This window comes from Colletotrichum aenigma (genome assembly GCF_013390185.1).
Source record: "Colletotrichum aenigma strain Cg56 chromosome Unknown KSG_Cg56_contig05, whole genome shotgun sequence".
NCBI lineage: Eukaryota > Fungi > Ascomycota > Sordariomycetes > Glomerellales > Glomerellaceae > Colletotrichum > Colletotrichum aenigma.
In genome coordinates this window covers 4,533,455-4,560,326 of record NW_023500911.1, presented here as the reverse complement: position 1 = coordinate 4,560,326, position 26,872 = coordinate 4,533,455, and the positions used below count along the sequence as shown (strand labels likewise).

General features: G+C 52.3%; 7 protein-coding genes across 7 annotated transcripts; 2 read left to right on the top strand and 5 right to left on the bottom strand.

Annotated features, from left to right (window-relative positions):
• Nucleotides 1-575: 575 nt before the first annotated feature.
• Nucleotides 576-1,711, top strand: yfjR-3 (putative oxidoreductase YfjR; the record flags this gene model as incomplete). The annotated part of the gene is made up of 3 exons (XM_037324098.1): nt 576-627; nt 718-1,240; nt 1,291-1,711. 3 exons carry the CDS (start codon nt 576-578, stop codon nt 1,709-1,711), a joined length of 996 nt encoding a protein of 331 aa, XP_037177747.1.
• Nucleotides 1,712-2,632: 921 nt separating this feature from the next.
• Slc6a1 (Sodium- and chloride-dependent GABA transporter 1) lies at nt 2,633-4,767 on the bottom strand (the record flags this gene model as incomplete). The annotated part of the gene is made up of 3 exons (XM_037324097.1): nt 2,633-3,121; nt 3,178-4,457; nt 4,518-4,767. 3 exons carry the CDS (start codon nt 4,765-4,767, stop codon nt 2,633-2,635), a joined length of 2,019 nt encoding a protein of 672 aa, XP_037177746.1.
• Nucleotides 4,768-8,611: 3,844 nt separating this feature from the next.
• Nucleotides 8,612-9,509, bottom strand: CGCA056_v008849 (uncharacterized protein; the record flags this gene model as incomplete). The annotated part of the gene is made up of 6 exons (XM_037324096.1): nt 8,612-8,625; nt 8,684-8,899; nt 8,956-9,006; nt 9,062-9,106; nt 9,164-9,235; nt 9,296-9,509. The coding sequence occupies 6 exons, from the start codon at nt 9,507-9,509 to the stop codon at nt 8,612-8,614; spliced, it is 612 nt and encodes a 203-aa protein (XP_037178186.1).
• Nucleotides 9,510-12,576: 3,067 nt separating this feature from the next.
• CGCA056_v008848 (Cytochrome b2) lies at nt 12,577-14,018 on the bottom strand (the record flags this gene model as incomplete). The annotated part of the gene is made up of 6 exons (XM_037324095.1): nt 12,577-12,609; nt 12,671-13,099; nt 13,152-13,319; nt 13,378-13,452; nt 13,505-13,634; nt 13,699-14,018. The coding sequence occupies 6 exons, from the start codon at nt 14,016-14,018 to the stop codon at nt 12,577-12,579; spliced, it is 1,155 nt and encodes a 384-aa protein (XP_037178187.1).
• Nucleotides 14,019-16,225: 2,207 nt separating this feature from the next.
• CGCA056_v008847 (uncharacterized protein) lies at nt 16,226-19,458 on the bottom strand (the record flags this gene model as incomplete). Its single annotated transcript, XM_037324094.1, has 7 exons — nt 16,226-16,675; nt 16,730-16,813; nt 16,878-17,014; nt 17,066-17,928; nt 17,986-18,023; nt 18,085-18,202; nt 18,254-19,458. 7 exons carry the CDS (start codon nt 19,456-19,458, stop codon nt 16,226-16,228), a joined length of 2,895 nt encoding a protein of 964 aa, XP_037178498.1.
• A 1,402-nt stretch (nt 19,459-20,860) lies between these two features.
• On the top strand, nt 20,861-24,006 carry OPT2-1 (Oligopeptide transporter 2; the record flags this gene model as incomplete). Its single annotated transcript, XM_037324093.1, has 12 exons — nt 20,861-20,929; nt 20,984-21,027; nt 21,078-21,156; nt 21,209-21,722; nt 21,782-21,979; nt 22,038-22,715; nt 22,763-22,842; nt 22,895-22,995; nt 23,046-23,120; nt 23,178-23,354; nt 23,408-23,657; nt 23,713-24,006. The coding sequence occupies 12 exons, from the start codon at nt 20,861-20,863 to the stop codon at nt 24,004-24,006; spliced, it is 2,559 nt and encodes an 852-aa protein (XP_037178500.1).
• A 330-nt stretch (nt 24,007-24,336) lies between these two features.
• CGCA056_v008845 (uncharacterized protein) lies at nt 24,337-24,883 on the bottom strand (the record flags this gene model as incomplete). The annotated part of the gene is made up of 2 exons (XM_037324092.1): nt 24,337-24,745; nt 24,813-24,883. 2 exons carry the CDS (start codon nt 24,881-24,883, stop codon nt 24,337-24,339), a joined length of 480 nt encoding a protein of 159 aa, XP_037177892.1.
• Between the last annotated feature and the right edge of the window lie 1,989 nt (nt 24,884-26,872).

The following is a 26,872-nucleotide window of genomic DNA, read 5'->3' as shown; positions in this document are numbered from 1 at the left end:
TGCAAAGAAGATGGCCATCGCGAAGAGAACGGAAACCAGTAAGATCGTATCCAATGGCCCGACTCGTTGAGCACATTCACATGCGTTGCTGCTGAAACCACAGCAGTCTTGTTGGGTGATTTACCATCGGCAAAGATGTTGTTGGTCCTTCAAACACTGTCACGTTGCGCCTCTGCTTACATTATTAGATCAGTCTCATGAGGTGCATGAAGGGGCTGGGCGTCATGCCAATTATAGTGATATTCTCTGTAAGGTATCAATCTAGGTTTACTCTGATATCGCTGATATGCACGTGATGATGTTCCCAGCTTTTCGGTAATGATTTAAACTCTTCCCGATCACCAGGCAGCCGACAGCGGAGCACTGGAAATTCGGATGTCAGCGCCGACGGACTAGAGGCCGAAGTGGGGCCGCCGGGTTCGTCAACAGTTGGCTCATAGTTGCCGGTGTGAATCTGACTCACATTTTAGTGCTGTCTCTTTCACGATTACGGAGTCTCACTTCAGATTCAGATCTTCCATACTCTTCTCATTTACCGCGGATAAATTGGAATTGAATTGCGTGATCTAGCGACCATGGCGACCACTTCCGTTTCGTCGACCCCGCACCCGCACCTGGGGTGGATTGGTAGGTTCCTCCGACCGCTGACGAGGCATCAACCTACCTCAGATACCTGATGCGGCGAGACGTTTATGGCTGATTCCTGACTTACTGCAGGTCTCGGATCCATGGGCATTGGTATGGCTGTCAACTTACAGAAGCACCTGGTACAAAATGGCGCACCAAGTCTACAGTACTACAATCGCACAATGTCTCGAGGTGAACGGCTCGAGACCATCGGGGGAATCCCGCGGCCCGACATCAAACAACTCTTGACCAACTCAGACATAATATTCATGTCTCTCAGCGATGATGCTGCCCTTGAGACGATGCTGGATGCCATCCTTGGAAACGTGTCTCCCGAAGATCTGGCCGACAAAATTATCGTTGATACCTCAACTGTCCACCCTCTTTCATCAGCCAAAGCCCGAGAACGTCTCTTGGAAAAGAAGGCCAAGTTCATTGCGGCCCCAGTCTTCGGTGCAAGCCCTGTTGCTGCGGAGGGGAAATTGCTCTGGATCATTGCTGGTCCGAATGATGCAGTCGACGCCATCAACCCGTTCATCGTTGGAGTAATGGGGCGAGGGGTGATTCGCCTCGGCGAGGATGTTCAAAAGTCCAGCATGATGAAGACCGCCGGGTAGGATAATCATCCTTCGAGAATGGGGGCTGCATGCTGACCTTTTTTAGAAATTTCGTCACCGCTGGAATGATGGAGCTTGTTGCAGAGGCCCACGTGTTTGCCGAAAAGACCGGCCTTGGGAGCGAGGCTATGGAAGCTCTGATTGAGCAGCAATATGGCCCTCTCGCATTGTCAATGTCCAAACGTTTGACAACCGGTGCTTACCTCCCCGCACAAGGCCAAAGACCGTGGTCCGATCTTGGACTCGCATTGAAAGATGTTGGACACGGGATCGACTGTGCTGGAAAATCTGGTACTCGACTAGAAGTCGCTGAGGTTGCCCTGAAACACCTGCAAGAAGCCAAAGAATTCTCAGATGCACAGGGCCGGCCATTGGATTCATCGTCAATGTATGGAATCTTGCGCAAGGAAGCCGGCTTGTCATTCGAGACGGACTTTGTCAAGAAACGAGACGGGTCTGAACTATGAATGACAGATTTTGGGTTGGCGTTCAACTCAAAACGTAAGACACGCAGAGGGGGACGTTTCTCAGCTCCATTAGCTTTTCTTCATGTCGTCTGAACGAGATTTGGAAATCATCATGGAAAAGACTAGGAAGAAATCAGCCTTGACAATCAGATAATAAGTTGATCAGCAGAATTATGTAAGTCGTGACTTCAGGCAATGTCGACTATCACGGTCTTCATGGTCTCGCATTACGAGAAACTCCGTTCGGCAAAACTTTGTTCATCATGCAGTCAAATGTCGTTGTGAATTAAATGTATGGAGTCTCTTACCGGGATTGGTTTGCATTCAATGTTTCTTTGTGTATGTGGCGGCGATAGAGAGGAAACACACGCGAACATACGGTCTTTCACAGAAACATATTTTACACTAAATAATTAAATAGTGCTTTTCAATGATGGGAACTGCAACGACATTATCTACAAAGCTTTACAAGCACGAACTTGACACCACTGGGAGCACTTGTGACCGCCCCGCCATCCCGTCGAAGAGAATTGCAAATAGTGAGTCTTATTTTATCATCGGTGAGTCATTGTTGATACATAAACCCTGGAGGAGCCATTATACCAGTAGCAAATGATAATTTCATGAAGTAGGCTATGAGGTGACATGAGCTGAAATGAATCATCCTAACATCCCGGCATGTGGACCTCCATTTTGGCAGCCAACAGTCTACCTACTGTGTAAGGACAAGAACTGCCATCCAATCATCATACTAGCACCAGGATCTAGAACGGCTTTTAATAATTGCAACATATACCTAGGTGACTCATTGTCACCAACTACGATAGCAATAGCATATACGTTGAATCATATTCTAATGTACGTAAGCTGACCGACTTCACGCCATTCTTGTGCGCTTGAAATAACATGAGTCGTCGTTCCTCATCTCAATCTCTGAGACAAAGATCGGTCAACTTGTTGGCGCTCATCTACCACCTTTTCGTCGCTACCATCATTGACTCGGGTACTTTGTTCCATGTTTCTGCCTGCATAGTCCTGATAGCCTCCAGTTGACTGAGGCACCCCGTCAATGTCGAGTGTCCCCGCCGCATTAGCCCTAGAGAAGATGACGCCCGGCGCAATAGGGTATATTCCTTCCATCACCTTAGCCTTTGGAACAAGCACATTGAACCAGCGGGGCATGATAAGTCCCACAAGCGTTGCGACCAACACGATATGCATGAACGTGAAGCCAGCAATGTGGAGAGGATCCATGCGATTCTTGGCGTAAAAGTTTGGATACGCGAAGGAAAAGATGATTGAGACGATAGGTGCAGTATTGTATTTGAGGACGAAGCCCCAGATGGCAGGGATCTTCCACTGGCTACCGGTAACAATTGTGGCATTAAGATCACGCCGGAGTTGATTACCCTAAGGAAAACGGTCAGCTTTATCGGCGTATATTTCATAGTGTGGATTGTATGTACCGAATACGAAGTAAGATACCAGAACTTGCGCATCATACCGTTTTTGTTGAAAAACTTGGGACAATAGGCTCCAGGGTCTTTGGCGAAAGCCACGGCAGCGACCGTTCCAGCTATGAACATGCCAAATCCAACGCCAGCACCCGCTTGGGGAGACACGGCATGAGCGACAATGAGTCCTATTACGGTGCCTCCGATGTAGCCAAATATGTTGTAGAGAGACCACGAGATTAGGCCACACTGATCGACGACATCGCGATATCGGTAAAGAGTTGTGGCGCACACAGCCTCGCACCATACTATCCAAAAGAGGGCAAGGTAGTTGATCCAGGTATCGGCTGCGTCGACTAGAAAGTACCCGAATTCGGTGCAAAACGGTAGTGAAATCAGAAATGAGACGATGATAATGCCGGTTGACACGTAAGGGCGAGGGTACTTCTGGCCCCAATCCGTGTCGCAGACCATAGTGACAAGGGTCTCGAGGAGGGCGAATGCAGAGCCTAGACCGAGGATGAAGAGAGTTGCGAAGAAAAGCACGCCCCAAAAGTTGGCGCCCGGCATCTCGGCAATGGCCTCTGGGTATGTAAGAAAGCCAACGACAAAGGTATTAAGTCTGTCGCCAGTATCCGGGTGCATTCCGAGGTAGCCGACGACACCGAAGACGGACAAGGAGCCCAGGATCTCGATTAAGGAGTTGCAGATGCAAATGATAAGGGCGTCTTGTACGGCGTTGGAGTACTTCTGGTTGTACGAGGCGAAAGAGGTGTAGTATCCCATGCCAATTCCTGTAGAAAAGAAGACCTGACCACAAGCCTCTTGCCAGATCGTACCTGAGGCCAGCTTGCTTCCATGCCACTCGGTCCAGTAGATACGGATGCCGTCGATTGCATTGGGCAAAGAGCAGCCTCGTCCGATAAGCACAATCATGAGAATGATTGGCATTGCCATGGTGAAGTACACGACGCGACCCATCAGGCCTACACCTTTGTACATGCAGAGCCAGACGATGAACCAGGTAAATAGGTTCCAAAGTGTAATCTCAGTGTTCATACCCATGCCTGGATATTCTGAATAGTCTTGAACGGCCGATCCATCAGCAGTCAAGTTGCCTGCGATAGGGTCCACATTTTGGAGGACATCGCCGTAGAAAAAGTCTTCATTCCTCCCGGTCCAAGGGAGAGGACTGATGAACGAGTGGCGGAAGTAGGACATGATCCAGGCGATAATAGGGACATAGTAGACGCACACAGCGTAGCCAATGTATACAACACCAAATCCGACTCCTTTCGCCCGATGATGAGCATGATGCCACGCCAATACACAGCCACCCCGATATGCCTGACCGATGGCTATCTCGAGGAGTAAAGTCGGGATGGCGAGACAGAGGAGCGAAATGAGGTATGGGATGAAGAACTGTAGGCCATGATTGTTGTAGACGATTGATGGGAAGCGCAGAAGGTTTCCTAGGCCGACAGCCCCGCCCATCGCGGCGAAGATGAAGGAAAGTCGGGAGCCCCAAACATCGCGACCGTCTTCGCCCTTATTTGCTGACGGCGATATGAAATGATACAGCTTTGATCCGAAGTTGACCATGATGGCGACCCTTCGTGGCGACCTTTGGGTTGTGTCCACAGACTACCAGCCAAATTGAGCTTAATGCCTGCTGCGATGCTGGAGGCGTTTTATTGAATGAACGTCCGATGGTTGATTAATTATCAGAAAGAACTAAGGCTTTTGCGAAAATTTGGAGAAGAATCGTAATCACGTTCGAGAGTGGCATGCACGTCTATCTTATCTACTGCAAGTACATCTACCAAGACAACGTCCTGCCGACATCCCTTCTCCGAGAATTGCGCCTTTGGGCAAGATATTTCCCGCAGGAGATTGAGAGCATTAGATCGGGCTTGTCAGCCCCGGGCGACGGACGCACGCGACCATGACAGCCAAGTGTCTTGGATGCTCTTCGAGTGATAAGGACCTTCCGGAAGCTGAAAAGTCTCCCAAGATGTGGCTTGGAAGTAGGGATTGCGAGACAAAAATGATTGGTTCAACGGTCCCGTTGCTTTGCCAAGCGTTGGGCCAAGGCTCGCATGGTACACAGCGGAGCGGAATCCTGGCTGTAGGTTCACTTTGCCTTGCCCATCGCGTTGACGGATTCTTGATAAAAGATATCACGCTCGTGTTGATAGGCGATATCCCCACTCCTTGGCAACTGCGCTACGACGTCAGCAAGCCGGTTCGCCGATTCTGGCTGGGGGCACGGGTTAATGCAAGGTTGACGCGTCCACGACCAACCCGTCATCTGGTTGGTCCATTGGTATCTTGGTGTTCTTGGTAGTCTTGGAGGTCTTGGATTGAACTCTGAGGCGAAGCATGCTCAGCTTGACCTTATTACGTCGCCCAAGATGGGCTTTCAGTCATGTTGCTTTGGCACGGCGGCAGTAGATGGGTTACTCAATGTTTATATCTGAAATTTACAAGGTCCGGATCTCAGACAACTGTCGTGCTTTCCAAAGCTTTTCTTCGGACGATGCATATCCCCCGGAGTGAATTCAATCTTTTCCGTCGAGATGTGGTGACATTTCTGACACTTTACGAAGCAAGGGAACTTCTGGTTCTACGAGAAGTGTATTGCCGTTCGCTATCGCTACCCACTACGAAAATCTTCGGGTTACTTATGGTAGGTTCTGAGAGAAAGCCCACATCCGACCGTTCAAAATCTAGACCACTTCTCCCGGGACGACCACAATTTTGCCACTCTCGGTTTTCCTTATAGTTGGGATCGAGATCTTATGACTCGACATCGGTTTATCGTTGACAAGAACAGGAGTCGGTAAAACAGGTCCATCACCCCAGCCGCTCGAGAGACTCGAAATATCCGACTCCATTGAGCTTCTCCAGGGCAATATCAGCGACTCTTTGGATGTACTTGAATACGTTCGTCGGCCTGGGAATGATGTCGGCGACAGAGACTCAGAGGCCGATGTCGCTGGCTTCGACCTTGTCATCAACCCCTTCAATGACGTTGCCCGTGGCTGCTTGGTGCCTATGTATGGTGGAGGAGGCCAGCTATCAACCCTAGCTCGAGCCATCTCTGCGTTTCTGGCCCTGCGGTTGATGGCAGACTGAGATCGGTATTCCGAACGCCGCCTGAGGCTTCTCGTCTCGTGGGACCTCCTCTGTACGCGTGAATTGCGCTGATTGAGTTGGTGACACTTGGGAGACGGCGCGTGTGTGACGTGTTGGTCGGTTCCCTACAACACCCGTGTTGCTGTACATCGATGAGCTTGCTGTATTTGATGATTGTGCGGGAATCCGACCATAGCCTTGAATGGGTGGCGGAGGTGGAAGCGAGGTCATCGGAGGGTGCGAGGTCAGCGGGGGTAGATCCATTGACGGTCGAGGAAGAGGTGATGGCGGAGTTATTGGAGGTCCGGATGAGCCCATTACTGATTTTGCCTTCTCTGCTGTTCGGCGCTTACGTCGGGCTCGCAACCTGCGAAAGAAGAAGATTCCGGCGAAGAAAGCGAAGAATGCTGAGTGTGATGACGGTTAGTCATGGCTTCATTTGTGTGTCGAGATACGGGCCTGACTCACCAACGATGAGAACGACGATGCCAGCCGTCCGCCCTGCATTATTTGAGTTTGCTGCCTGCGTTGGCGGAGGTGCTGTGCTTGTCTCCGGAGCCGCTGCTGCTGACGACGTCGGGGCGGATGGAGCTGAGCTTTGTGCTGTTGGTAGTGGTACAATACTCGTCTCGAGGGATGTTGTTGGTATCACTACAACGGGAGCAGTCGATGTCGGTGGCGTCTGAGGTGCCGAAGAGGGCTCAGAGGCTACAGGCACGGTCGATTGAGTTGTTTGCGTTAACGTTGGTGTAGCAGCCTGCGGTGTGGAAGTTGGAATGACTGAGCTACTGATTTGTGGGTTTGTTGGTGTCGAGGAAGGCTGGCTAGCAGATGAAGTCGAAGAGGATGTGCTTTGTCTATGTGTTCTTGTGCTGCATCTTTTCTCATCATCGTCATCATCGCAGTCATCATCTTTCTCATTCGGATCATCCTGGCGAGCTAGAAGCTGAAAGTCCGGTGAACGCTCGTTTCTTGGGACTGGCTTCAGGGATATGTCAGTATTTGATAGGACCCCGGGAAACGTTGGGCAAAAGACCCCAATACCTACCATTCTGCGGATTACAGACATTATTCAGATTGGAGATTCAGGTTCCGATCTTCTTTGTTGTCTATGTGGTATGCTGAACACTCCACTCGATGTCCCTCGTCGTTCGTCGTTAGGCGATCGGAATTTCGGATAGAGTTTCGCAGACCGGCTGCTGACCTGATCACAGACTGTAACAGAATGCCTACGAGCAGTACCCCTCGACTAGGAGAGATATGGCAGTATGCTGATGATCATTTGACAGCATCCTTCAATTGTCTCTGTCGCAGCTTTATGAAGAAAAGCTGAGGGCAGTGGAAGGCCATGATCAAATGTTTCACACTTCAGCTGGCTAGGGATGATGAACGAATTGTGGACCACATAAAGCTTGTTTTAGCTCCGAAAATAAATTGCCGTTACTCATCCCTACCTTTATCAGACAGTAACTTATCAATTCGGACGGCGAGAAGTGCTTAGAAGAGTCGAAGTGGTTTCAGTGTTCGTACCCCCGCAGAGCTCTCCAATTCGCCATTCGACGGCGATGCTGCCCCTGTGTCTCTCTTCTTCAGATCCCGCGCTTCGTACGGGGACGGAATGCAACGTCACGCGGCGACGGGTGTAACTCGGGATCACGGCTAGGATGGGAAGCTTGTTCTTGAGGCTGAGTATGGTTGATGATGGCTTCAGATTATCTGCCGGCCCTTCACATCTAATCTGATGCCGTGGTCCGGGCGCGCTTTTGTTCCGAATACAGCCCGATGAGGCCTTCGATGCCACCCCAATAGCTGTGGAGGAGACCAATTCAGCTGTTGATGTTTCATAGACTGGTTTGCGGGGTTGTTGAAGACATGGAACCCCTGACCGTCACCAATGTGGTGAAGGGATGAAATGATTGGACGTCTGCTGTCGGCTCCGAAACCAGATTATCCCATCGGCATGAAGGGCCGTATTACACAACACGCCGCGGTCACCACCGAAAGATTAGTAACCAATCGACTGAGTACGTTAGCTAACTCGACAGTTAGCGGCCAGTTGCTACATGATCACCAGCTGGAAAATGTACAACAACCTGATCAAAAACATGAAGGCACATTTTCCCCCAAAGCATGAACTCAATTCAAATAAGACCTGAGCTAATAGATCGGACTAAATCACAACCGTCCAAAGTACTAACCAAACGAATGTTGTCACTCTCAAAATAGAAGACATAACAACCTTCCCAATCCTCTCGCCTCCCTCCAACAACCCCCGCCTTCGATCCCCACCGATTCCGAAACTCCTCTTTTACATCCCGGGATCTATGGAAGTTTCACGTCAGTCAAAATCACAGCTTGACCGTGTTACTCGGCCACTCACGGTGGTCAATGTCCCGAGCGCGAGGCGGCGGCGGAGGAGGGGGTCCCGGAGGAGGTGGGCCTGGTGGCACCGGGGGCGGTGGTGGAGGAGGCGGCGGCGGGTTTGGGGGCGGTGGAGGGGGGTTTGGTGGAGGTGGCGGCAGCGGAGGCGGATTAGGAGGTGGGTTAGGTGGATTCGGGGGCGGCGGCGGCGGCGGCGGCGTTTGTTGCGGTCGAGCTGCACACTGTTGTTAAACAGTTTACAAGATTAGTATTATTCTCTGCTTCACTTACGTCCATCATCGACGCCATCCCTCTTCTGAGGAGGCCTAGGGGGGTTTCGACCTTCACAGTCATTGTAAGCTTCGACCAAGCGATACGGGTACTTGTGTACACTTACCTCGATCGCCATCGGGACCGTCCTCAGGCTTAGGTGGACGTCGTCCTTCACGCCAATCATTAGCCAGAAAGCTTCCCGGTTGGTCTTGAGTTCCTAACATACCACCATCATCAGGAGGTCTGGGCGGGTTACAGTCACGAGCACGCAACTGTGGCGGTCTGGGTGGCCGTCCGCCTGTGAAGGTCTGGATTAGCTCTCTGTGAAGCCTTGTTGGTTGTTGTGGACGACACTCACCACGGCCAGGCCCGTCGTCGTCATCAGGGCAACGGTCTCGAACCCAAACGCTTGCGTCTGGAACGTGAACTGAAGGATCATTTCGTCGTGCCTTGATACCGAGGTGATCCTCTGGGTCCATCATATCAGGCTTAGAAGGAACGGCAAGTCCAGCTGCCAGTGGCTCCAATAGGAGCAGGCCAAGAAGGGCCTGTTTCCAAGAGAGGGTAGGCATATTGAGAGTGGTTCAGTGCGATAAAGGTATTGCGTAATCGAGCTGACTGAATGTCTGATCTGGGGACAAAGATGGATATTTGAGGAGGATATCAGACCTTCTTATACACTTCCGTAATCACACAAATATCCTCATCTACTTCATCCTTGCCGTGAACATATCCCGATCATGTCTCATTCATGCCAACATCTACCCAGGCATCTCCCCTCAATCAAGCCCACGGGGACCTAGTTGATCTCGAACCGAACTCAGCAAGAAAACAACGTTGGCAGATAATCAGGAAATTCTGAAAATAAACTTTCCTGATGTACAGACCTCAAAAGACGTCTGCCTCAAACTCTATACACATAGGAGGCAGATTTGGGCAATCATGAAGAATGCCCAGACATCTGCGCCCGTTCCAGGTGTTCCATGCTATAGGTTCGCACATCATGTTGACCCGAGCTTCAAATCTTTGCGGGGTCAAAATAATGTCTCTTTGGCAGCTGATCAGGGTAAGGTAGGGATCAGAGTAGTGGATGGACTGACCAAAGTACTTGGGCGTCCTGGCTATCTGATGTTTTCTGACAGGTATGGTGGTAATAATAGCTGCATTATTTCTCCGAGTCCGCCTGAAAAGCGTCGGCCTGGTTTTTGGACGATCGATCCGAGAGACGTGACTCAAACACTGACTTTGTCCCCGGTGTTTCTAGTACACGATAGTCCTAGCCTTGACAGGTAATGGGAAACGATGGCTTCGGGATCTTGACTGGCTTTGAAACATAGCGACATTCCGAACCACTCGTAAACCACTCACTCGGTACTTGACTAAAACATTTCCGCGATTTCAACACCATCGCGGGGACGTCCCCAGCAATCGGCGCCCTATTGGGAACCCCTCGCGAACTTTCAACGGCCACGCCAAACTCAGCTCACCTCATCATTGGGGCGAAAATTGAGGAGTAACTCCTCGGGAGCATCCGACACGCAATTCAATGACATGATGTCCCGCATGGCTTCCCAAGAACCCCATCAGCAAGGAAATTCTACCCGTGAGCAAATCTGTAACAAACAACCTTATTTCGCCCAACCGCGGCTTTTAAGCATGTACCAGAGCAAACCAGCTTCAAGCTTAATTGGACGTGCGAGACCCAACGAACACTAGTCGCTGACAGGGATGGGATCTGAGCGGCTAAGTCTGTTGAATTGCCGTCGATCCCGGCAGCGGTTGAACATCGTCTTTTTCAGCACGCTTTGCACACCCTCATGACGTGGATTGAAGGGCTCAACCTTCCTGTTATCAAAAGGGGCGATATTTGAACCGTGAAGAGTGAGGTTGCGCAGATCATTGCGCAGATGTGTCGCGGCGGTGCTGTGCGGAGGTCTTGGATTGCAGCCCAGAGCGGTCATTCAGAGTGAGCAGAGTTAGAGTTTGTGGGTGGCCGTCTGTGTGATTGCATGAACAACCACGCAGCCCAAGAACTTGGCTATTGATAGAGCAAAGTAATTTTTGGGACTATTCTGAATGAGACGGCATATCGATGGAAGAAAAGATGACGTCCTGGAAATACTCTGGGGGCCCTCTGTCGCCACGCGGAGACCTACGTTGGGGAATGTGGCTTCCCATCTTGGCGTTCCGTTCGTCTCAAAGGCTATTCGCGTATGTTCGCGTCAGCATGAACGCAATGCAGAAGCGATGTTACTTGATTGCCCGGGCAGAAAAGAAGTTTTGGGAAGGTCCAACTCTGGATGCTGAAGGGGTGTGCGGTTCGTGACGGGGCTTACTGATTGGGTCCGGGTGGGAATTGGTGCCGAGGTCATCAGATGGCGTTGCCTCACCAGAGGAAGGTTCTGGTTAATCATCACCAACGACTACCAGGATATAGCATTTTGACTAGTGTGACGAGATGTGAAGAGAGCTTCATGTTGGATGGCTCCTTGTTTGGAGCCTTCTTGTACATGTGTTTCCGTAATACGGCCGTTGAGTCCAAAACATACTGCATCCTTGCATTCCAGGGTTCTCTTCTATACTATTCTTGTCCCGACAGGGCGTTCGCTAGCCTCACCATGATCTGCATCCATCCCATTCCGTAGACTTGTTCCATGCTTCCGCGGTTCGTTGTTTCTTGCCAAAGCGTTCAACACTGTTGTGTATATTGCCTTTCTATTATTGCTTCATGTTGATTAAACTTGCCGTATTATTATCCGTATCCGTCTTGTTTCATAGTCTTTGACATCTTGCGTCGATGTGATCCTGCAATGGGGATGGTGGTAGACCATGGTACAATGGCCGTGCAAGATTGAACTTCCCGGCTGGTTCTTCTAGTTGTTTCAGTTTGGCCATGTTGTTGGTCAGAAGGTGTCTGACTGGAAAACAACAAAACCAATTCCCCGCCGCGCCATGAAACTCTTGACTCGATTGATATATCGATGACTCGCCTTCACCAGATCGGAGGGTACAGGGTTCTCATGACCAGTCAGCACGAACTGAACCACGTAGCCAGAACTTCGAATATGGTGGAGGTAAGGAAGTCTGATGATGTCGTAATGAACTCAATGCCCCATGGGTCATTATTGCGAGCTCTGTCAACATAAACGACTCCATCGGGAAGGAAATTAGCAAGGTAATTGCCGACGGAACCGTAGGCGGGGCGATTTTGGTCGGTGACAGGGCGGAGAAGGCTGTTTCTCTCGAAACGAGCATCTCCAAACGCGAGAAGAAATAGTTGCATTCTTGTCACCATTATCACACGGGATCCGAATTCTGCCGGTTATGTGAATTGGAGACCTGTTCTTCCTGCATCCGAGGGATTCGTACATGATTGGCATTTCCTGCCCAGTGATCCGACAGTGCCAACGATAGTCGCTTCGTCACGAGGAAGTGTATTTGCATTCGTTTCAGTGAAGAAGGTTATCTATGTAAATGGCTGTAAAGCGGCCACTGTTTGTATTGTAACATTAACATTGAACTCAAGTGTATTCTGTTTCGTCTTCATTCAAACCCTCTAAATCCCCGTCTGACGGTTTGCACCGGTTGTATCTCTAGTAGCTCTAGACTTCATGGGTGGAGTGCATTTCGGATGCAACTCTAACCCTGCCAGTGATCAGGCGTCCACTTGACCTGTAAAGTTTGTCAGCAAGGACTTGGCCCGCCCAAATGGTGATGTCTTGGTGATACTCACGTAGCTGGGATCAATCTTCTTCAAATCGCCGACGCCCAAGTTGCCAGCATCAATCGCAATCTCGTGCTTCATGATTTGTATGGCCTTTTCAACGCCTTCTTGGCCGTAAACATTGGCGAACATGAAAGAGCGGGAAAGGCCAACAGCCTTAACGCCGAGGGACAGCAGCTTCAAAACATCCGCCCCATAGCGAACGCCGCCATCAGCGTAGACTTCGATCTTGTTGAAAATCCCGGGATCGGTGTTGTAGATGTCAAGGGCAACCTCCAAGGCCGAAGGGGCACCATCGAGCTGACGGCCGCCGTGGTTGGACAGCCAAATACCCGGAACACCATGCTCAATGGCCGCCTGGGCATCTTCGACGCTCATGACTCCCTTGAGAACGATGGGAAGGGAAGTCATGTTTGTGAGCTGGTGGTAAACATCCCACTGGGATATGTCAGCGAGCACTCAGACAAGGGTCAAGCGGCGTGCAACTTACAGTGATGAGAGACCAGCCAGAGTCAGCGGAGCCAACGTCGAAGCGAGCAGCACGGTGACGATTTCCGTCGGCAGCGGAGTCGACACTGAAGCCGATGGCTTTGGCGCCAGCCATCTCAATTCGATCAAGGACCTTCTGGGTCTCCGTCATGTTATCCTGGAGATAAAGCTGTTTCGTTGAGGTTAAACAGCTGTCGAACAAAGACGAAGTTCGCTGCGGCACTTACTTGCTGGAAGTGAACTTGTCCATTCGCCTTGGCGGCGGCGATGTCTTCCATCGACTTCGACGACAGGAGAGATGGCTGTAGGACATTAGTGTCAGCCTCATGAGCCTGCTGGCTGTCAAATACTGACCACGTAGAGAATGTTCTCCGCAGCTGCCGCTCGGATGAGGTTGAGCTCGGCCAAGGGATGACCCAAATCGCCGCGAGCAGCAGGTCCGATGAAGAAAGGGGCAGAGAAGTTGTGTCCCAAAATGGTGGTTCTTTTCCCATGAAGGTCTTGTCAGCCGATCGATATGGTTAAGAGCAGAGAGACTGTGCACATACGGGAGCGTGTTCTCGACGTTTGTAATGTCAACCATCACGCGCGGGTTGAAGCGATACCGTTGATACACCTCGAGGTTATTCCGGTACGACCACTCGCCCGCTGCTCCGTTTCTGTAGTAGGTGTAGTTCTTGATAGGCAGATAGTTTCTCGCAGCGAATTCGAAATCCGGCAGACCGATCATCGCATCCAGACTGGGCAGCTCTCCTGGCTGGAGGTCCGGAAGAGCCTGTTCGATGCCAGTATCAGGTTCGTTGAGGAAGACTCTTGCTGCAAGAGCGCTTTGGGCAAGGCCCGAGGCAAGGAGAGTGGTTGCGCGCATCGTGATGGTATTGAAGAAGGTCGAGCGGTTGCTTTATTGAATTTCTCGCTTGTCTCCCAAATTAATCAGCTTGATGAGATGTTCTCCAACCTATATATCTTCATCGCGATGTACGGTGTTTGTTTCTCCCCCTTAGTCTCGTTCTCGTTCTCGGTCTCGCCTCGACTTCCGAGCAGCAACATCCCAAGCCGCCGAGGCCTCAGCCACCCAAAATCTCAACATTCTTCGAATAATACAAAATGACGCAGTGGATATTCTGAGTCCGTCGTTACTCATCCTTGGATCGTCAAATTGCATGCTATGCATCACGCTCGGAGAGCCTCCGAACTGCAAAGCGAAGCCATCGCCGGAAGTCTTCGGAGAAGCTTCTCAAGGGATATCAAAATTCCAATTTATTATCCAGCCAAACAAGATATCCGAACTAGCCACGTCCTGCAGGTACAGCGATCTACGGGAAGACTCCGGGCCCAAAGCCGGGTCGAAGTTGAAGTAGACGCGTGGCCGGCTCCACGACGGCCCTACGGGTCAATTGCCCCACGACTTGCAGATCTACCGAACGCTCTCTTCTGCGACGACGAACTATGACGGCTTGGATCAACGTTGGTGATGTAACGGAGTTTATCGGCGCTGGATTCAGCGTTACGCAGGAAAGGGTCCAACCTTGTCAGGAATGTGGGGGTTAATCTTTTTCAATGGGGACTGAGGTCTTTAACTACATCCGTTCTAGCCATTCTCCGTGATTGCCCGCTCAGACGCGTTGATGGGCGGCGGCAATTTGCGCAAAGACTCCATCTCTAAAGCTTGGATATCTCGCAGGCACGATGCATCGGGGTTACATTTGACTGTGGGACCTCAGAGTTTTGGTAGCGATGTTGTAGTCAAACGTAACTCCCCTGTGTGAAATCCGATGTTGCTGCTGAGGGCCGAGGCCGATACATCATAGAGTGCTCGGAAAATTCTTGATTTTAACCATAATAATCATTAGGTCTGTCGGGCCGTTAGATGAGGTCGAGGTTGTAAATGAAAGTACCGGTTATGCTTGCTCTAGCTCGAGGATGGTTTCACTGCTCATTTGACCCCAAATACTCCTATTTCTGGGGAACATGTGTAGGGAGGTTCAACCGTCGCCGAATAATAGACTTGCGGGTGTTATGTGAATTGATCGGTGAAGTGTCTGCAGGCAACCTCTTGATCCCACGCAGCAAGGACGCAGCATGTGATCATTGTACATCCCGAACTCCTCTTTTACGCGTTTGCCCAGCAGTCAAAGCGTTTCCGGTCAAGACTGGGGTACTCGGAGCAACGGGAAGTGGGAATAGAGTTGCGAAGCTTCACAGATGCTTCAGTGACCCGCGTGGCTGGAGCCCGTGAAAGTGGATGCCAAGAAACCTTGCTTTGACGTATTGAAGATCCTTTGGAGGACAGGCATTCGATCTTATCAGATGCTATCAAAGTGATAACGGGGCTTCGCGGAGCCTCTTCTCTGCTGGTGTTCACTACCTTGCCATTGACGGTGGGATTCGGTCCAAGCGGTCCAGGCTCAGGTGGGCTCGCTTCCACGTCAACGTGGACACAGACCCGGAAAAGATGCCCATAGGGGCGGGGGCAGTCCGTGGGGGCAGTCCGAAGGCGTTCCAGAAGCAATGTCACTCTATCAAAAAGGGAGTTTGGAACCCATTAGACCATGGAGTATCATCGTGAGAGCTTCGACAATCAAGTCATCGTTTTGAACGGATTTGGTGTAAAGTTGCTATAATTCAGTGTGGCCAGTGCCCTCCCGAAAGCTTGCAATTTACGGGTGTGCCGTTCATTCTGGGGCCAATACGCCAAAGGCCGGTGCACCTCATCCATGGGTCTGTCTCGTTTCCTACCGCGTATCCACCCGAAGTTGGTTCCTTCAGCGTTAGGCGGATCTCGTGGTGGATCTGACGGCGTCAATACCGTAAGCGGTACGACATACCACGGCAAGACGGAGCCGAAATGCTTCGTCCGACATCCTCCGATCTCGCAACTCATGAGAACCCTTGGTATCAAGGTATGAAGGGAAGTGGCGGGAATATTGACGGGATATCCCGTAGTCTCGCCGAGTCAAACCCAAGACAGATTGGATGGAACGTCAAAATCTACACCGCAGCTCAAAATACCAAGACCACGTGGAGATTCAAGTAACAGCCCAGGCAGCCGGCGACCGTCGATGCGTAATGTTCTCACAAAACGGCACCTTCATAATCCGGCCAGCAGTCCCCAATCTTTCCATCATCCTGAACACTCAAAACTATGCTTCCTTCGCCGCGAAGAGGATTTCCCTCCCACACAACAAAATCCCCGGAATACTTGTTTCCGGCAGGACTATCTTCCTCTCTGTACCCTTCTAGTCCCAAGATCTTGTTGAAGTTCGTGGACACCAACTTGATCGCCTCTTTCTCGCTCAAGCCAGCAAACTTAGCGGCCCACTGTGCCTCCTGAGCAAGTCCGTGGACCTTGGAGTCGCCTCTGACTGCAAGCGCGACGAGAACCCCAGCGTCGATGAGTACCTGAGCGGGGCTCGGAGACAACGGAGGACCGGCGAAGGAGTTCTTTTTCTCCCACTTATCAGGGGCACCGCGATTGCTAGTCAAGATGACGGGTATCTTGGCTTCAGCTAGATCTCTGGCAACCTGGAAACCCGTCAGCAACTGGGGACTGCGATCATATGAGGCAAAATGCCTTACCAAGGGAGCTCCATGCCCACCATAGATGACGAAGTTCACGGCAGGAAAGTCACGCTTTAGGAGAATTATCTGGGAAATGTCGTCCTGCCAGATGGTCAGCAACTGCTCCGGATACAGAACTTGGGGAAAGATGTCTCGCCTCGTTCACAGTGTACACGACAACAGGCAGTGCCCCGTTTGCCGCCCGAGCATAGGCACTGCTTGGTTGCGCAGACACCGCCTGCCCTTCCTCAATGACCTGACGCAGACGTTCAACCCCAGATGATATAGTCGGAGCGTCATCGCCTACTGTATGGTCAGCAAAAGTTTGTGAGCATCACAGTGAACCAAACTTACCCTTAGCTTCCTGACCGATGGCAACGTGCAAAGCGACTTCGTCCTTCCACATGCCACCTCCAAGAACAGTAGCGTTCTCCGTAGTCCGAAGCCCGACACTCACACCTTGAAGCAACCCACCGCCAAAGATTGGTCCAGTGACAGCTTTTGTGACACCGCCGAGCCGAGCGCGGCCGAAACCTCTTCCCCCGAAGTGGACTCCGTACTTAGCAAAGTGAAGATCCTTTCGTTCGTTGAGCGCGTTGCCCTTCCGTCCTGGTGACCCGTCGCCTGTGGATGGCTCAGAGGAGATGTCCAAGATACCAATGTTGTTGCCAAACGCAACCAGACCGGGTGTGATGTAGCCGTTGTCTAGTTTGATTGATACCATGCTGTCGCCTTCGTAAGAGGAAACACATGCAGACTGGGCCCCAAGGCAGGTGATCTCCCCATCCGTAACGACCATTGTCAGATGGTCACTCGTGTCCAGAGAAGACACATCATCAATCAGAGCCTCTCTGATCCCAGTGAGAACAATTCGAGTATTGCGTTTGAATGCTCTTCCACAGATGTCTTCTCTTTTTTCCTTTTCTATTGTGGCTTTAACCTTTGGCAAAGCAACATCACTGTGTTCCAAAGTCCTGCTCAAGGTAGCCAGAGTGCTGTCGCCGTCGAGAACCTCTCGACCATCAACAAAGACCTGAACAGTGGTCGCGCCGACCTGAAGGGGATGTGCGTCCCATACGACTAGGTCCGCATCATAGCCGGCTTTGACAAACCCAATACGGTGGTTTTGTTGGATCGAATACGCACCAGCCGAGGTGATGGACTGCAGGGCCTTTGCTTCTGAGAGTCCAAAAGAATGAGAGACTGCTGCCTGGTATCTTCTCAAGCGTTAGTCGAAACCTCGAGCGAATATTTGCCTTGACGGGTAGACATACGCGAGGTATTTGGCATGGTTGCTTTCACCGGTGTGGTCCTAGGCGACAAATGTTGAGCCTTTGATTTCTCTCCAAGGGTGTTCCCAGGCCGTATCTTACCGATTTCAAGACCACACGAATACCGTGGTCATCAAGGATCTTCGGACCGCGCAAGTTTGCGCCGTATGCCTCATGCTTGAATAGAGAGTTTTCCGCGAAGGTGGCAATTGTGATGTTCCTGCAGCTTCCCATCAGCCCCGATCCAACCACACGCGGTCCACTCGCTTACCTTTCTTGCTCCTTGAGAAACTCCGGGACCTGCCATGCCTCTAGGGCGTGGTGGAACGCTTGTGGGTGAACACCAAACTCATGTAGCACGGCAAGCATTCTCTCAAAGTCTTCCGGCTCGTAGCAATGGATGTTCACATTGAACTCTCCCCGAAGTAGGGCCACGGTTGCCTCTAGCTCGAGGTCCTCTGGAAACCCACCGTATTCCGCCACGAAGCGAGCGATTCTCACATGCTTGAAACCCTCACCTTCGACATGCTCTGCCGTGCGGCACCATGCGTTTTGTTCCGACTTCAACTTGCGGGCCTTTTCCAGATGCTGCCTCAGGAGCCAAGCATTTCCGAGGCGGGTGTGGCCGTAGAGATGCTTTGGGTTCTCGCCGCAAGCCATCTTGAGGTATCTTTGTCGGCCTTCCTCCGGGATTCCATGTTCCAGCAACAAATCTTCGACAATCGGCTCTCCGTTCTCGCCGGGAGATGGGAGGTTCTTGACCAAGTACCCCTGGCCACCAATGATGTTCCCGGATCCAGGTAGAATCAGCGACGTCGTCACGCCGCCGGAGGCAATGATCTTGATGGCCGGATCGTAGGGCTTGAATCCGTCAATGGCTCGGACGAAGGGCGTGATGGGTCCCAGCTGTGGCTTCTCATTCACATCTGCGGTTGCGGAGACTGAGGAGAAGGGGAGTTCCAGGTGGTGAGAGTGGATGTCGACGAGCCCGGGCGTGACGAATCGCCGGTTGAGGTTGTAGACGACTGCATCGCTGGGGAAATCACCTTTCTCTTGAGTCCTTCCGATAGATTTGATTAGGCCTTTCTCAAAGACGATATCGACTGCATCGGGGAGAACTACATCTCCGTCAAAGAGGGTCGTGTTCCGGAGAACAATAGTCTGCTTTTGTCCGGAGACCTTGTTCCATCGCGGATTCGATTCTCGTAGAACACCGTCGCTCCTGTTTTGATTCCGAGAAACAGTCTCTCGGCAGGTTTCGAAACCCTTCACAAGCAGGTCGCGCTGCTCCTCGGTGACGGCAGGACCCTGAACAGCCACGCTGTAGTAATGCGACAAGGAGACGAGCACAACGACGAGAACAGTAAACGCTAAGAGACGTCCTCGGCGCCTCCGAACGACGAACAGTCTCGGCGCATGATATTGCTGGTACGGCGGGGGACTTGAATCAAAGACACCTTCGCCTTTGCCGACCATCTTGGAGTGCTCGACGCATGAAATCGTCACAATCTTCTAAAAATACTGCAAGTAAACGATCTCTAGACAAAAGTAATTTTCGTCAAGAAGAGCAATTCTAATCACGGCATACAATGCCTCAATTACCCTCGAGCTGGGCTCCCCGACTCAGGCAGTCGACTTCAGAGCTTGGCGTTTGCTGATGGACGGCGGCGTCATCGTGGGTCGGAATGGCGTCACTTGGATTTGACCCACGTTCCAACGGAGTAATCCGAGAAGACCAAACTCAGCGCCAGGTATGACTTCCAGCGATCTTCGGTCAAGAAAAGAGGTGAAGAGAAGTCGTCGTGAGAAGGATCTTGCGGGGGACTCCAATCGCACCGACGACGTTGGTCAACATGCAGCACTCGTAATTCGCTGTTCTCATCACTCAATTGACCGGGCCATCTGCAGGTAGCCGTTCCGGGAAGTTGTCGCCTGTCAGCCGGAGCCGTGAAACCGAAACCGACGCGGCGGATCCCCGAACTCTTTGAAGGCATCGGGTCCGCTCCGACATTGCGCCTCGGCGGAATAATCGTCCATCAGCAAGTTGCAGTTAAAGACACGTCTAGAACCTGGCAAACGTCAAAATCTGGTAGACACTTTGCCGTCTTCGTTCTCTCCTCCGCAGCCGCCATTTCTCTGGCCGATGACGCGATAAGACACGCGCCCACTTCCCGCCAACTTCATCCCTGCAGCCGGCCGTTGCAGCGGGATGGGCGAGCCCAAGATAGGATGGGTTAAGCTTATTGGTACGTAAGAGACATTGTCTCCCGGGCTTGGCAGCCGTAGATGGGAGGATTCGTTTTCCCATCGAGGTAATTTTCTCGTGGGGTTCTCATTCATTCTCGGGATGGTGCGAGACAGCACGTCGCTGCTGGCGCGGCAGTTTTCACTACAGAGATTTGCCAATGTCATCTGCTCAACGGAGATATGCGTCTTGGCTGTCTTTAGCCCGAGTAATTTCCATATTGAAGGAGTCTCTAGCGATGGAACTATGAGCGAAACGGGTGCATACTGGGCTAGAGGTACGCGTCTTCGTACTGCAATGCGAGTCGGTCGGGATCCCCGCCAGAGCCCACTCTTCCTTCTTTAGCCACAGCATACTATCAAGTTGCAGATGGCAAGATCACACGAAAGCTCGGGGCATTTGCCCGTTGGATGGCATAAAGGTTGTTGGGAGACTTTAGCGCCACATAGTCACCAGATATCCGGGTTGCTACCACCCGAACGGACCCCGGCCCCATCTTTCGCGTGAACTATTCACGAACGGCAATAAGAACTGCTCTGTCCTGACTCACCTCATGTCCCTGTACTACCTGTTGTGTCTCATCTCTCAAGGTTCTGCATCTGTCTGTGGTTTCGTCCACCAGTCGTTGCCAAAATGGGTACTCTCAATGAGAAAACAGGCGACACCATCGATGTCGTCGCGCCAGCTGATGTCAACCCTCGAGTGAGTCTACCGGGTACGATCGTCTTCTGTTGGCATCAACTAACAACTTCACAGCGCGAGAGCTTCGATGAGAAGATTTCTGTTGATGAAGTAGCAAAGTGAGTCTGCATTTCACTTGCCTAAGATTATCCAACTTACATACCGCCAGACAACTGAATGCTACACCCGAAGAGGTCCTCGAAGCAAGAGAACACTCCCGCAGCTTCTCCCTCCAAGAAACCCGTGAAGTAACCACCACCCAACCCAGCCATCCTCCCACGCCCCTCACACATAACCCAGGCCGCCGAAAGACTCGTCTCCCAACACAATCTCGACCCAAACTTCCCCGCCGGCGCCCTCGAACGCCTTAAAGCCTTCCTCGCCAACGACGATATCCTGACCAACCCAGACTCCCACGCCCTCGAAATCTCCGAAGCCAAGGTCGAGGTCTCGCTGCTCACCACCAACAGCCCGTACGCCGAGGTCCGCGCCGTCGTCGACCCGCACGATGACCCCGGCCTGCCCGTCTCCACGATCCGCGCCTGGGTCATCGGGCTCGCCTTCGTGGTGTTCATCGCCTTCATCAACCAGCTCTTTAGCGTACGTCAGCCGTCGATCACGCTGAGGGCCGAGGTCGTGCAGCTGCTGGCGTATCCGGTCGGCAAGGCCGCGGAAAGGTTCCTGCCTGATGTTGGGTTCACTTTGTTTGGAGTTCGGCATAGCCTAAACCCGGGCCCTTTTAATAAGAAGGAGCACATGCTGATTTCGATTATGGCGAGTGTTGGAAAGACGCTGCCTAGTTCGAGATATATCAGTAAGTTCCGCGTCTTTCGATGGAACATGGTGTTGGTAATCTGACAAGATCCGCCTCAGTCTTCACCCAGTGGATGGATCGCTACTTTGGGCAAAAGTACGCCAAGTCATTCAGCTACCAAATCCTTCTGGCTCTCTCCACGAACTTGATGGGTTTCGGTTTGGCTGGTTTGTGCAGGCGTTTCTTGGTGTATCCAGCCTTTTGTCTGTGGCCGGCATCATTGGTCACCATTGCTCTCAACAGCTCTCTTCATAACGGTAAGCCAAGTCGCGAGAACATGCTCCTTATAGACGCACGATACTTATACCGCGACAGAGACAAATCACCCAGTTGCCGGCCCCTTCAAGAAGATCTACAGCATATCCCGGTACCGCTTCTTCTTGGCTGCCTTCGCCTGCATGTTCGTCTGGTTCTGGTTCCCAGACTACATCTTCGGCGCGCTCTCACTCTTCAACTGGGTCGCGTGGATTGCCCCCGACAACTTCGCCCTGACAGCCATCACCGGTGTGCGCAAAGGTCTCGGCTTCAACCCTCTGCCGACTTTTGACTGGAACGTCGCAACCCACGTCGTCCAGCCCCTCGTCGTCCCCTTCCGCGTCACGTTCAACACCTTCATCGGCGTCTTCATCGGCGGCATCACGATTATCGGGCTGTACTGGACGAATGCGTACAACACGGCCTACCTCCCGATCAACTCGAACCTCATGTACAATCATTTCGGTGGCTCGTACAACGTCTCCAAGATTCTTGATAGCCGTGGGTGGTTGGATGAGGCCAAGTACCAAGCCTACTCCCCCGTCTACCTGGCCGCGAGCAGTATTACGATGTACTACTACTTTTTCGCCGTCTATGCCGCGACAATATCCTATGCGATCCTCTTCCATCGCCACGATATTGCCCTAGGCTTCAAGAGTCTGCTCCGGAGCTTCAAGAAGGAGGCGTCGCAGGACTTCAAGGATGTCCACACGAGGATGATGTCGAACTACCCGGAAGGTACCAGGATCTTCCCTGCTTTTTGGAGTGTAGCTGACCGGTCACAGTTCCCGAGTGGTGGTACCTCATCCTCAACCTGCTCGCAATTGCATTCGGTGTTGCGGCCGTTGCTGCTTGGCCCACCGAGGTATCTCTCGACACCTCCCATACATCCAGTTACATTGCTAATCATTCCCCAGACCAGCGTCGGCGTCGTCTTCTTCGGCATCGCGCTCGCCCTTGTCTTCGTCATTCCCACCGGTATCATCTTCGCCACGACCGGAATGGAGGTTGAGTTCAAGTAAGTCAACCTAAACCTCTGATGCATCTCAAAGACTAACATAACTATAGCGTGCTGGCCGAGTTCATCGGCGGTGCATGGGAGCCCGGTAATGCTCTCGCCATGAACTTCTTCAAGTGCTTTGGGTGAGACGACCAACAAACATCGCAACTCTGAATTCCTTGACTGACCAACACTTCCAGCTACGTCACAACCGCCCACGCCCTCGACTTCGCCAACGACCTCAAGCTAGCCCACTACCTCAAGATCCCCCAGCGCCACACCTTCGCCGCCCAGGTCGTCGCCGTCTTCGTCTCCGCCTTCGTCTGCACAGGCGTCATGAACTTTCAGATTGAAAACATCCCCGACCTGTGCTCGACGTAAGAAGCTCTTCACACCAACGCCTCTCCTGTCATGCTAACAACCTTCACAGCAATCAGAAAGACCGCTTCTCCTGCCCAGGCGTTAACACCTACTTCACCGCCGCAGTCCTCTTCGGCAGCCTGGGCGCCCGCAAGGTCTTCGGTTCCGGCGGCATCTACACCGCCCTCCTCTCCGCCTTCCCCGTCGGCTTCGCGATCCCGATCCTCTTCTACGTCTTCCAGAGGCGCTTCCCGCGCACGCACTGGGTCGCCAAGATCCATCCGGTTATTATCCTCAGCGGTGGCATCAGCTGGTCTCCTGTGAGTCAAAACCATCCCTTTCCTTGCTCTTCCTGGTCTCTGATTTGATTTGTAGTACAACATCGCCTACATGTGGCCGGCCGTCATCCCCGGCTGGCTGAGCATGGTCTACCTCCGCCAGCGCTACCTCGCCTTCTGGTCAAAGTACAACTACGTCTTGTCCGCCGCCCTCTCGACCGCCATCGCCATCGCTGCGGTGGTCATCTTCTTTGCGGTGAGCTATCACGGGTTCGAGGTCAACTGGTGGGGCAACGACTCGGAGAAGGGCTGCGAGGCGACGGCTTGCACGAGGCTCAAGCTACCCAAGGGGGAGTACTTCGGCCCTCGCGTCGGGACGTATGCAGGATAACCTTCTGTCCTCGGACCTGCCATCCTTTCAACATGTACACATCTTCACACCGCAACTCGACAACTAGTAGAACAAAAGAAGAAATGGCTTCAAGATATACGGTGAATTATACAGTGAATCAAAGTCTCAATTCCCCAGGAACTCTCCCCCAACCCACTATAAAAAAAGGAGGTTCCCCTTCCCCATCTCCGCCGCTGTCCAGAAAGATCCCGACCAAACATTGCCCAAGAAAAGTCCCAGCTTCACGGTCCAGCCAGGCCCCTCCATCGCGATCCTCTCAACATCAGCATCCTCAACAGCTCAGACGAACCCCGCGCCCCCCAACTCCCCTCATTCCTCATCCCCCCCATCGACCGAAAACGGCGCCAAAGGCGGCACACTCTCCTGCGGCGCCTTCCTCCTCGTCAAATCCCCTCCTTCCCTCCTCTCCTTACTCCCCGTCGAAAACGGGTTCAACGGCGGCACCTCCTCCGGGTCCTTCTTCTTCCGCGCCTCAAGCGCGTCTCGCTTGCCGCCCTTGCTGAAAGGGTTGAGCGGTGGTACGGGGTTGCTGCCGCCCTTGCCGTCGCCGTCCTTGCGCCGACGGAGGTACTCCGCGTCGCGGGCGTTGTGGAAGCGCACCGGCGGCGCGCGCTTGAGCTGCTGCGGGACGACGGGGGTGCCGAGCTCTTCGCGGCGGATGAAGGAGACGACGCCGCCTATGGCTTCGGTGGCGCGGTTTTGGAGGGAGGAGAGAGGGCTGTCGGGGTTTGGTGTTAGTCGAGGCCGCTATGTAGCAGGTGTGGTTGACGAGAGAATAGACATACCCAGACTCAACAGGCACGGCGCCAACGCCGGCCACGGCGGCAGTAATGACAGCAAAAGCAGAGAACTTCATGATGTATATGCTTTAAAACGACCGTTCCAAGTGTTCTTCAAGAAAGTGGAGTATGTCCTTTGAAATGAAAAGAAGAGAAAGGAATAATCTGCTCCGGGCCGGTGTAGTAAAGTCGGTATAGTTGAAAAGAAAAGAAATGGTAAACTGAATGATGGGACGCTTGGTCTCTTCGATGAAGGGGAGTGTAATTCAAAATAATCCGTGTAACTGTTCACTTCAAATTCTCATCCGACATCAGACGGCAAAGACTTGGAAAGCAAGAAGCAAACAGGCCAAACTGTCACAACACAGGACGAATCTTCCCTTTATCTACCAACCAGTTACACCAAGCTGGCCCTTTCCCCGGTTACATTCCCACTTCTTTTCTTAGGCACGCTCAACACGAACCCATCCATGGCACCAGCCCATCTATCTGGAATCCCGCCCATCCCGGTCCCATCACCGAGAAAAAGGGCTGACGAACCTGAACACACCCCTCCTTACTCCGTACCCTTGTCCACAGCCCTAGACAACGTGGCGCGCCCGTTCGGGCACGTCATATCGCCCAAGGAAGGACCCTTACCGTCACTTTCAATAAGATGCGCCCTTTTGCCTTTTTCCCACAAGCGCGTTTCCACAGTTTCAGCCCGCGACAATTCCACACTTCTGTCTTCACCACAGACCAACAAGCGCCGCCGTCACTTCGTAAGTCCGCAGACAGCACACACGTGTCTTCCAATTCAGCTGATGCCTCGTCTCATTGCAGAGGCCAAGATAACTCAGCCTTCTCCTGCGCGCAAAGAAAAATATCCCCGACTCACGTCCCGCCGTGCCCAACTCGCCCCCCGACTCGCGAGCGCACGGAACCGCGTCCGACTCAGATCCGGTTCAGACTTGTTCAACCCACGACTCAAGTGCCAGCGGCGTCTCCAAAAACAGCACGCGTAAAACGTTACCCATGCCCAAAAAAAATCCAAAAATCGTCCAACCAATTCGTCTGAAGCAATCCGGCCTAGCCGGCCACCACCAATCGACCCTTTGCTGCCTCTCCTCTCGTAATCGAGATATTAAACGGTCAGAGAAAGATTATCTGCCCACTCGCTTGCGCGATGCTCCATACCATACCATTCTGAGCTATACCATCCTGAGATCGTTCCCCAAACTCTGCTCTGCTCTCCAAATCACGAAATGTGCCGCCGCTCCAACACTACATGCAAGAAAGCTGGAAAGCCTAACTTTCTTTTAGTGACAGAAGTGACAGACGACCTGTCTCTCCAGCCCAAATTCCCGCGTCCGAGGCCGAGATCAGGCGGAATGCTACCGCGATTGACTCATGTCACCTCAACGAGGACAAACTCAGTTCCCTCTCTGCCACGAACTTCATTCAACAACTCCTCTCCCTCTTTCTCATGCTCCCATCAAACCATACAGAAACACCAGGAAACCTTTCAGAAGAGGAACCACTCCTTCCAGAATCTTCCTAAACCCCGACACTCCCACAGCTAAACTCCCCAGTCTTGGCCTTCAACCAACTTACGACGGTGACATTCCATGGTCCAACCCAGCCTAACCCGAAAAGAAAGCCGGGCTTCGGTATCCAACCCGACCGTCCGCCGCACCCCGCGAACGCGAGCTGCGCAACGCATCCCACCCCCTCGGCCTCCACCCCCAGCTAAACTCAACAACCCCTGCACCCCGGCACTTGATGCATTAGCGCACGTCAGCCGTCGATCACCACTACTGGGTCCGCTCGGCAGATCACAAGGCATGAACGGCCAACGCCGCGCGCCATTTTGGGGGGAGGGGGATTTATCCGTACTTCCGTTAGGTTCCTTCATCTAAACAAGCCCAGCACCATCAGTTAGTAAGTAGGTATGCGCCGCATGATGGTCGCCTCACCATCGACTTCACCGAAGCCAGACCAAACCACTCAGCAGACGACATCATAGTAATAAACACAGCAGATAAGTCTATTCATCAGTACCTAACAGAGAACCCCCTCCCCTCCCT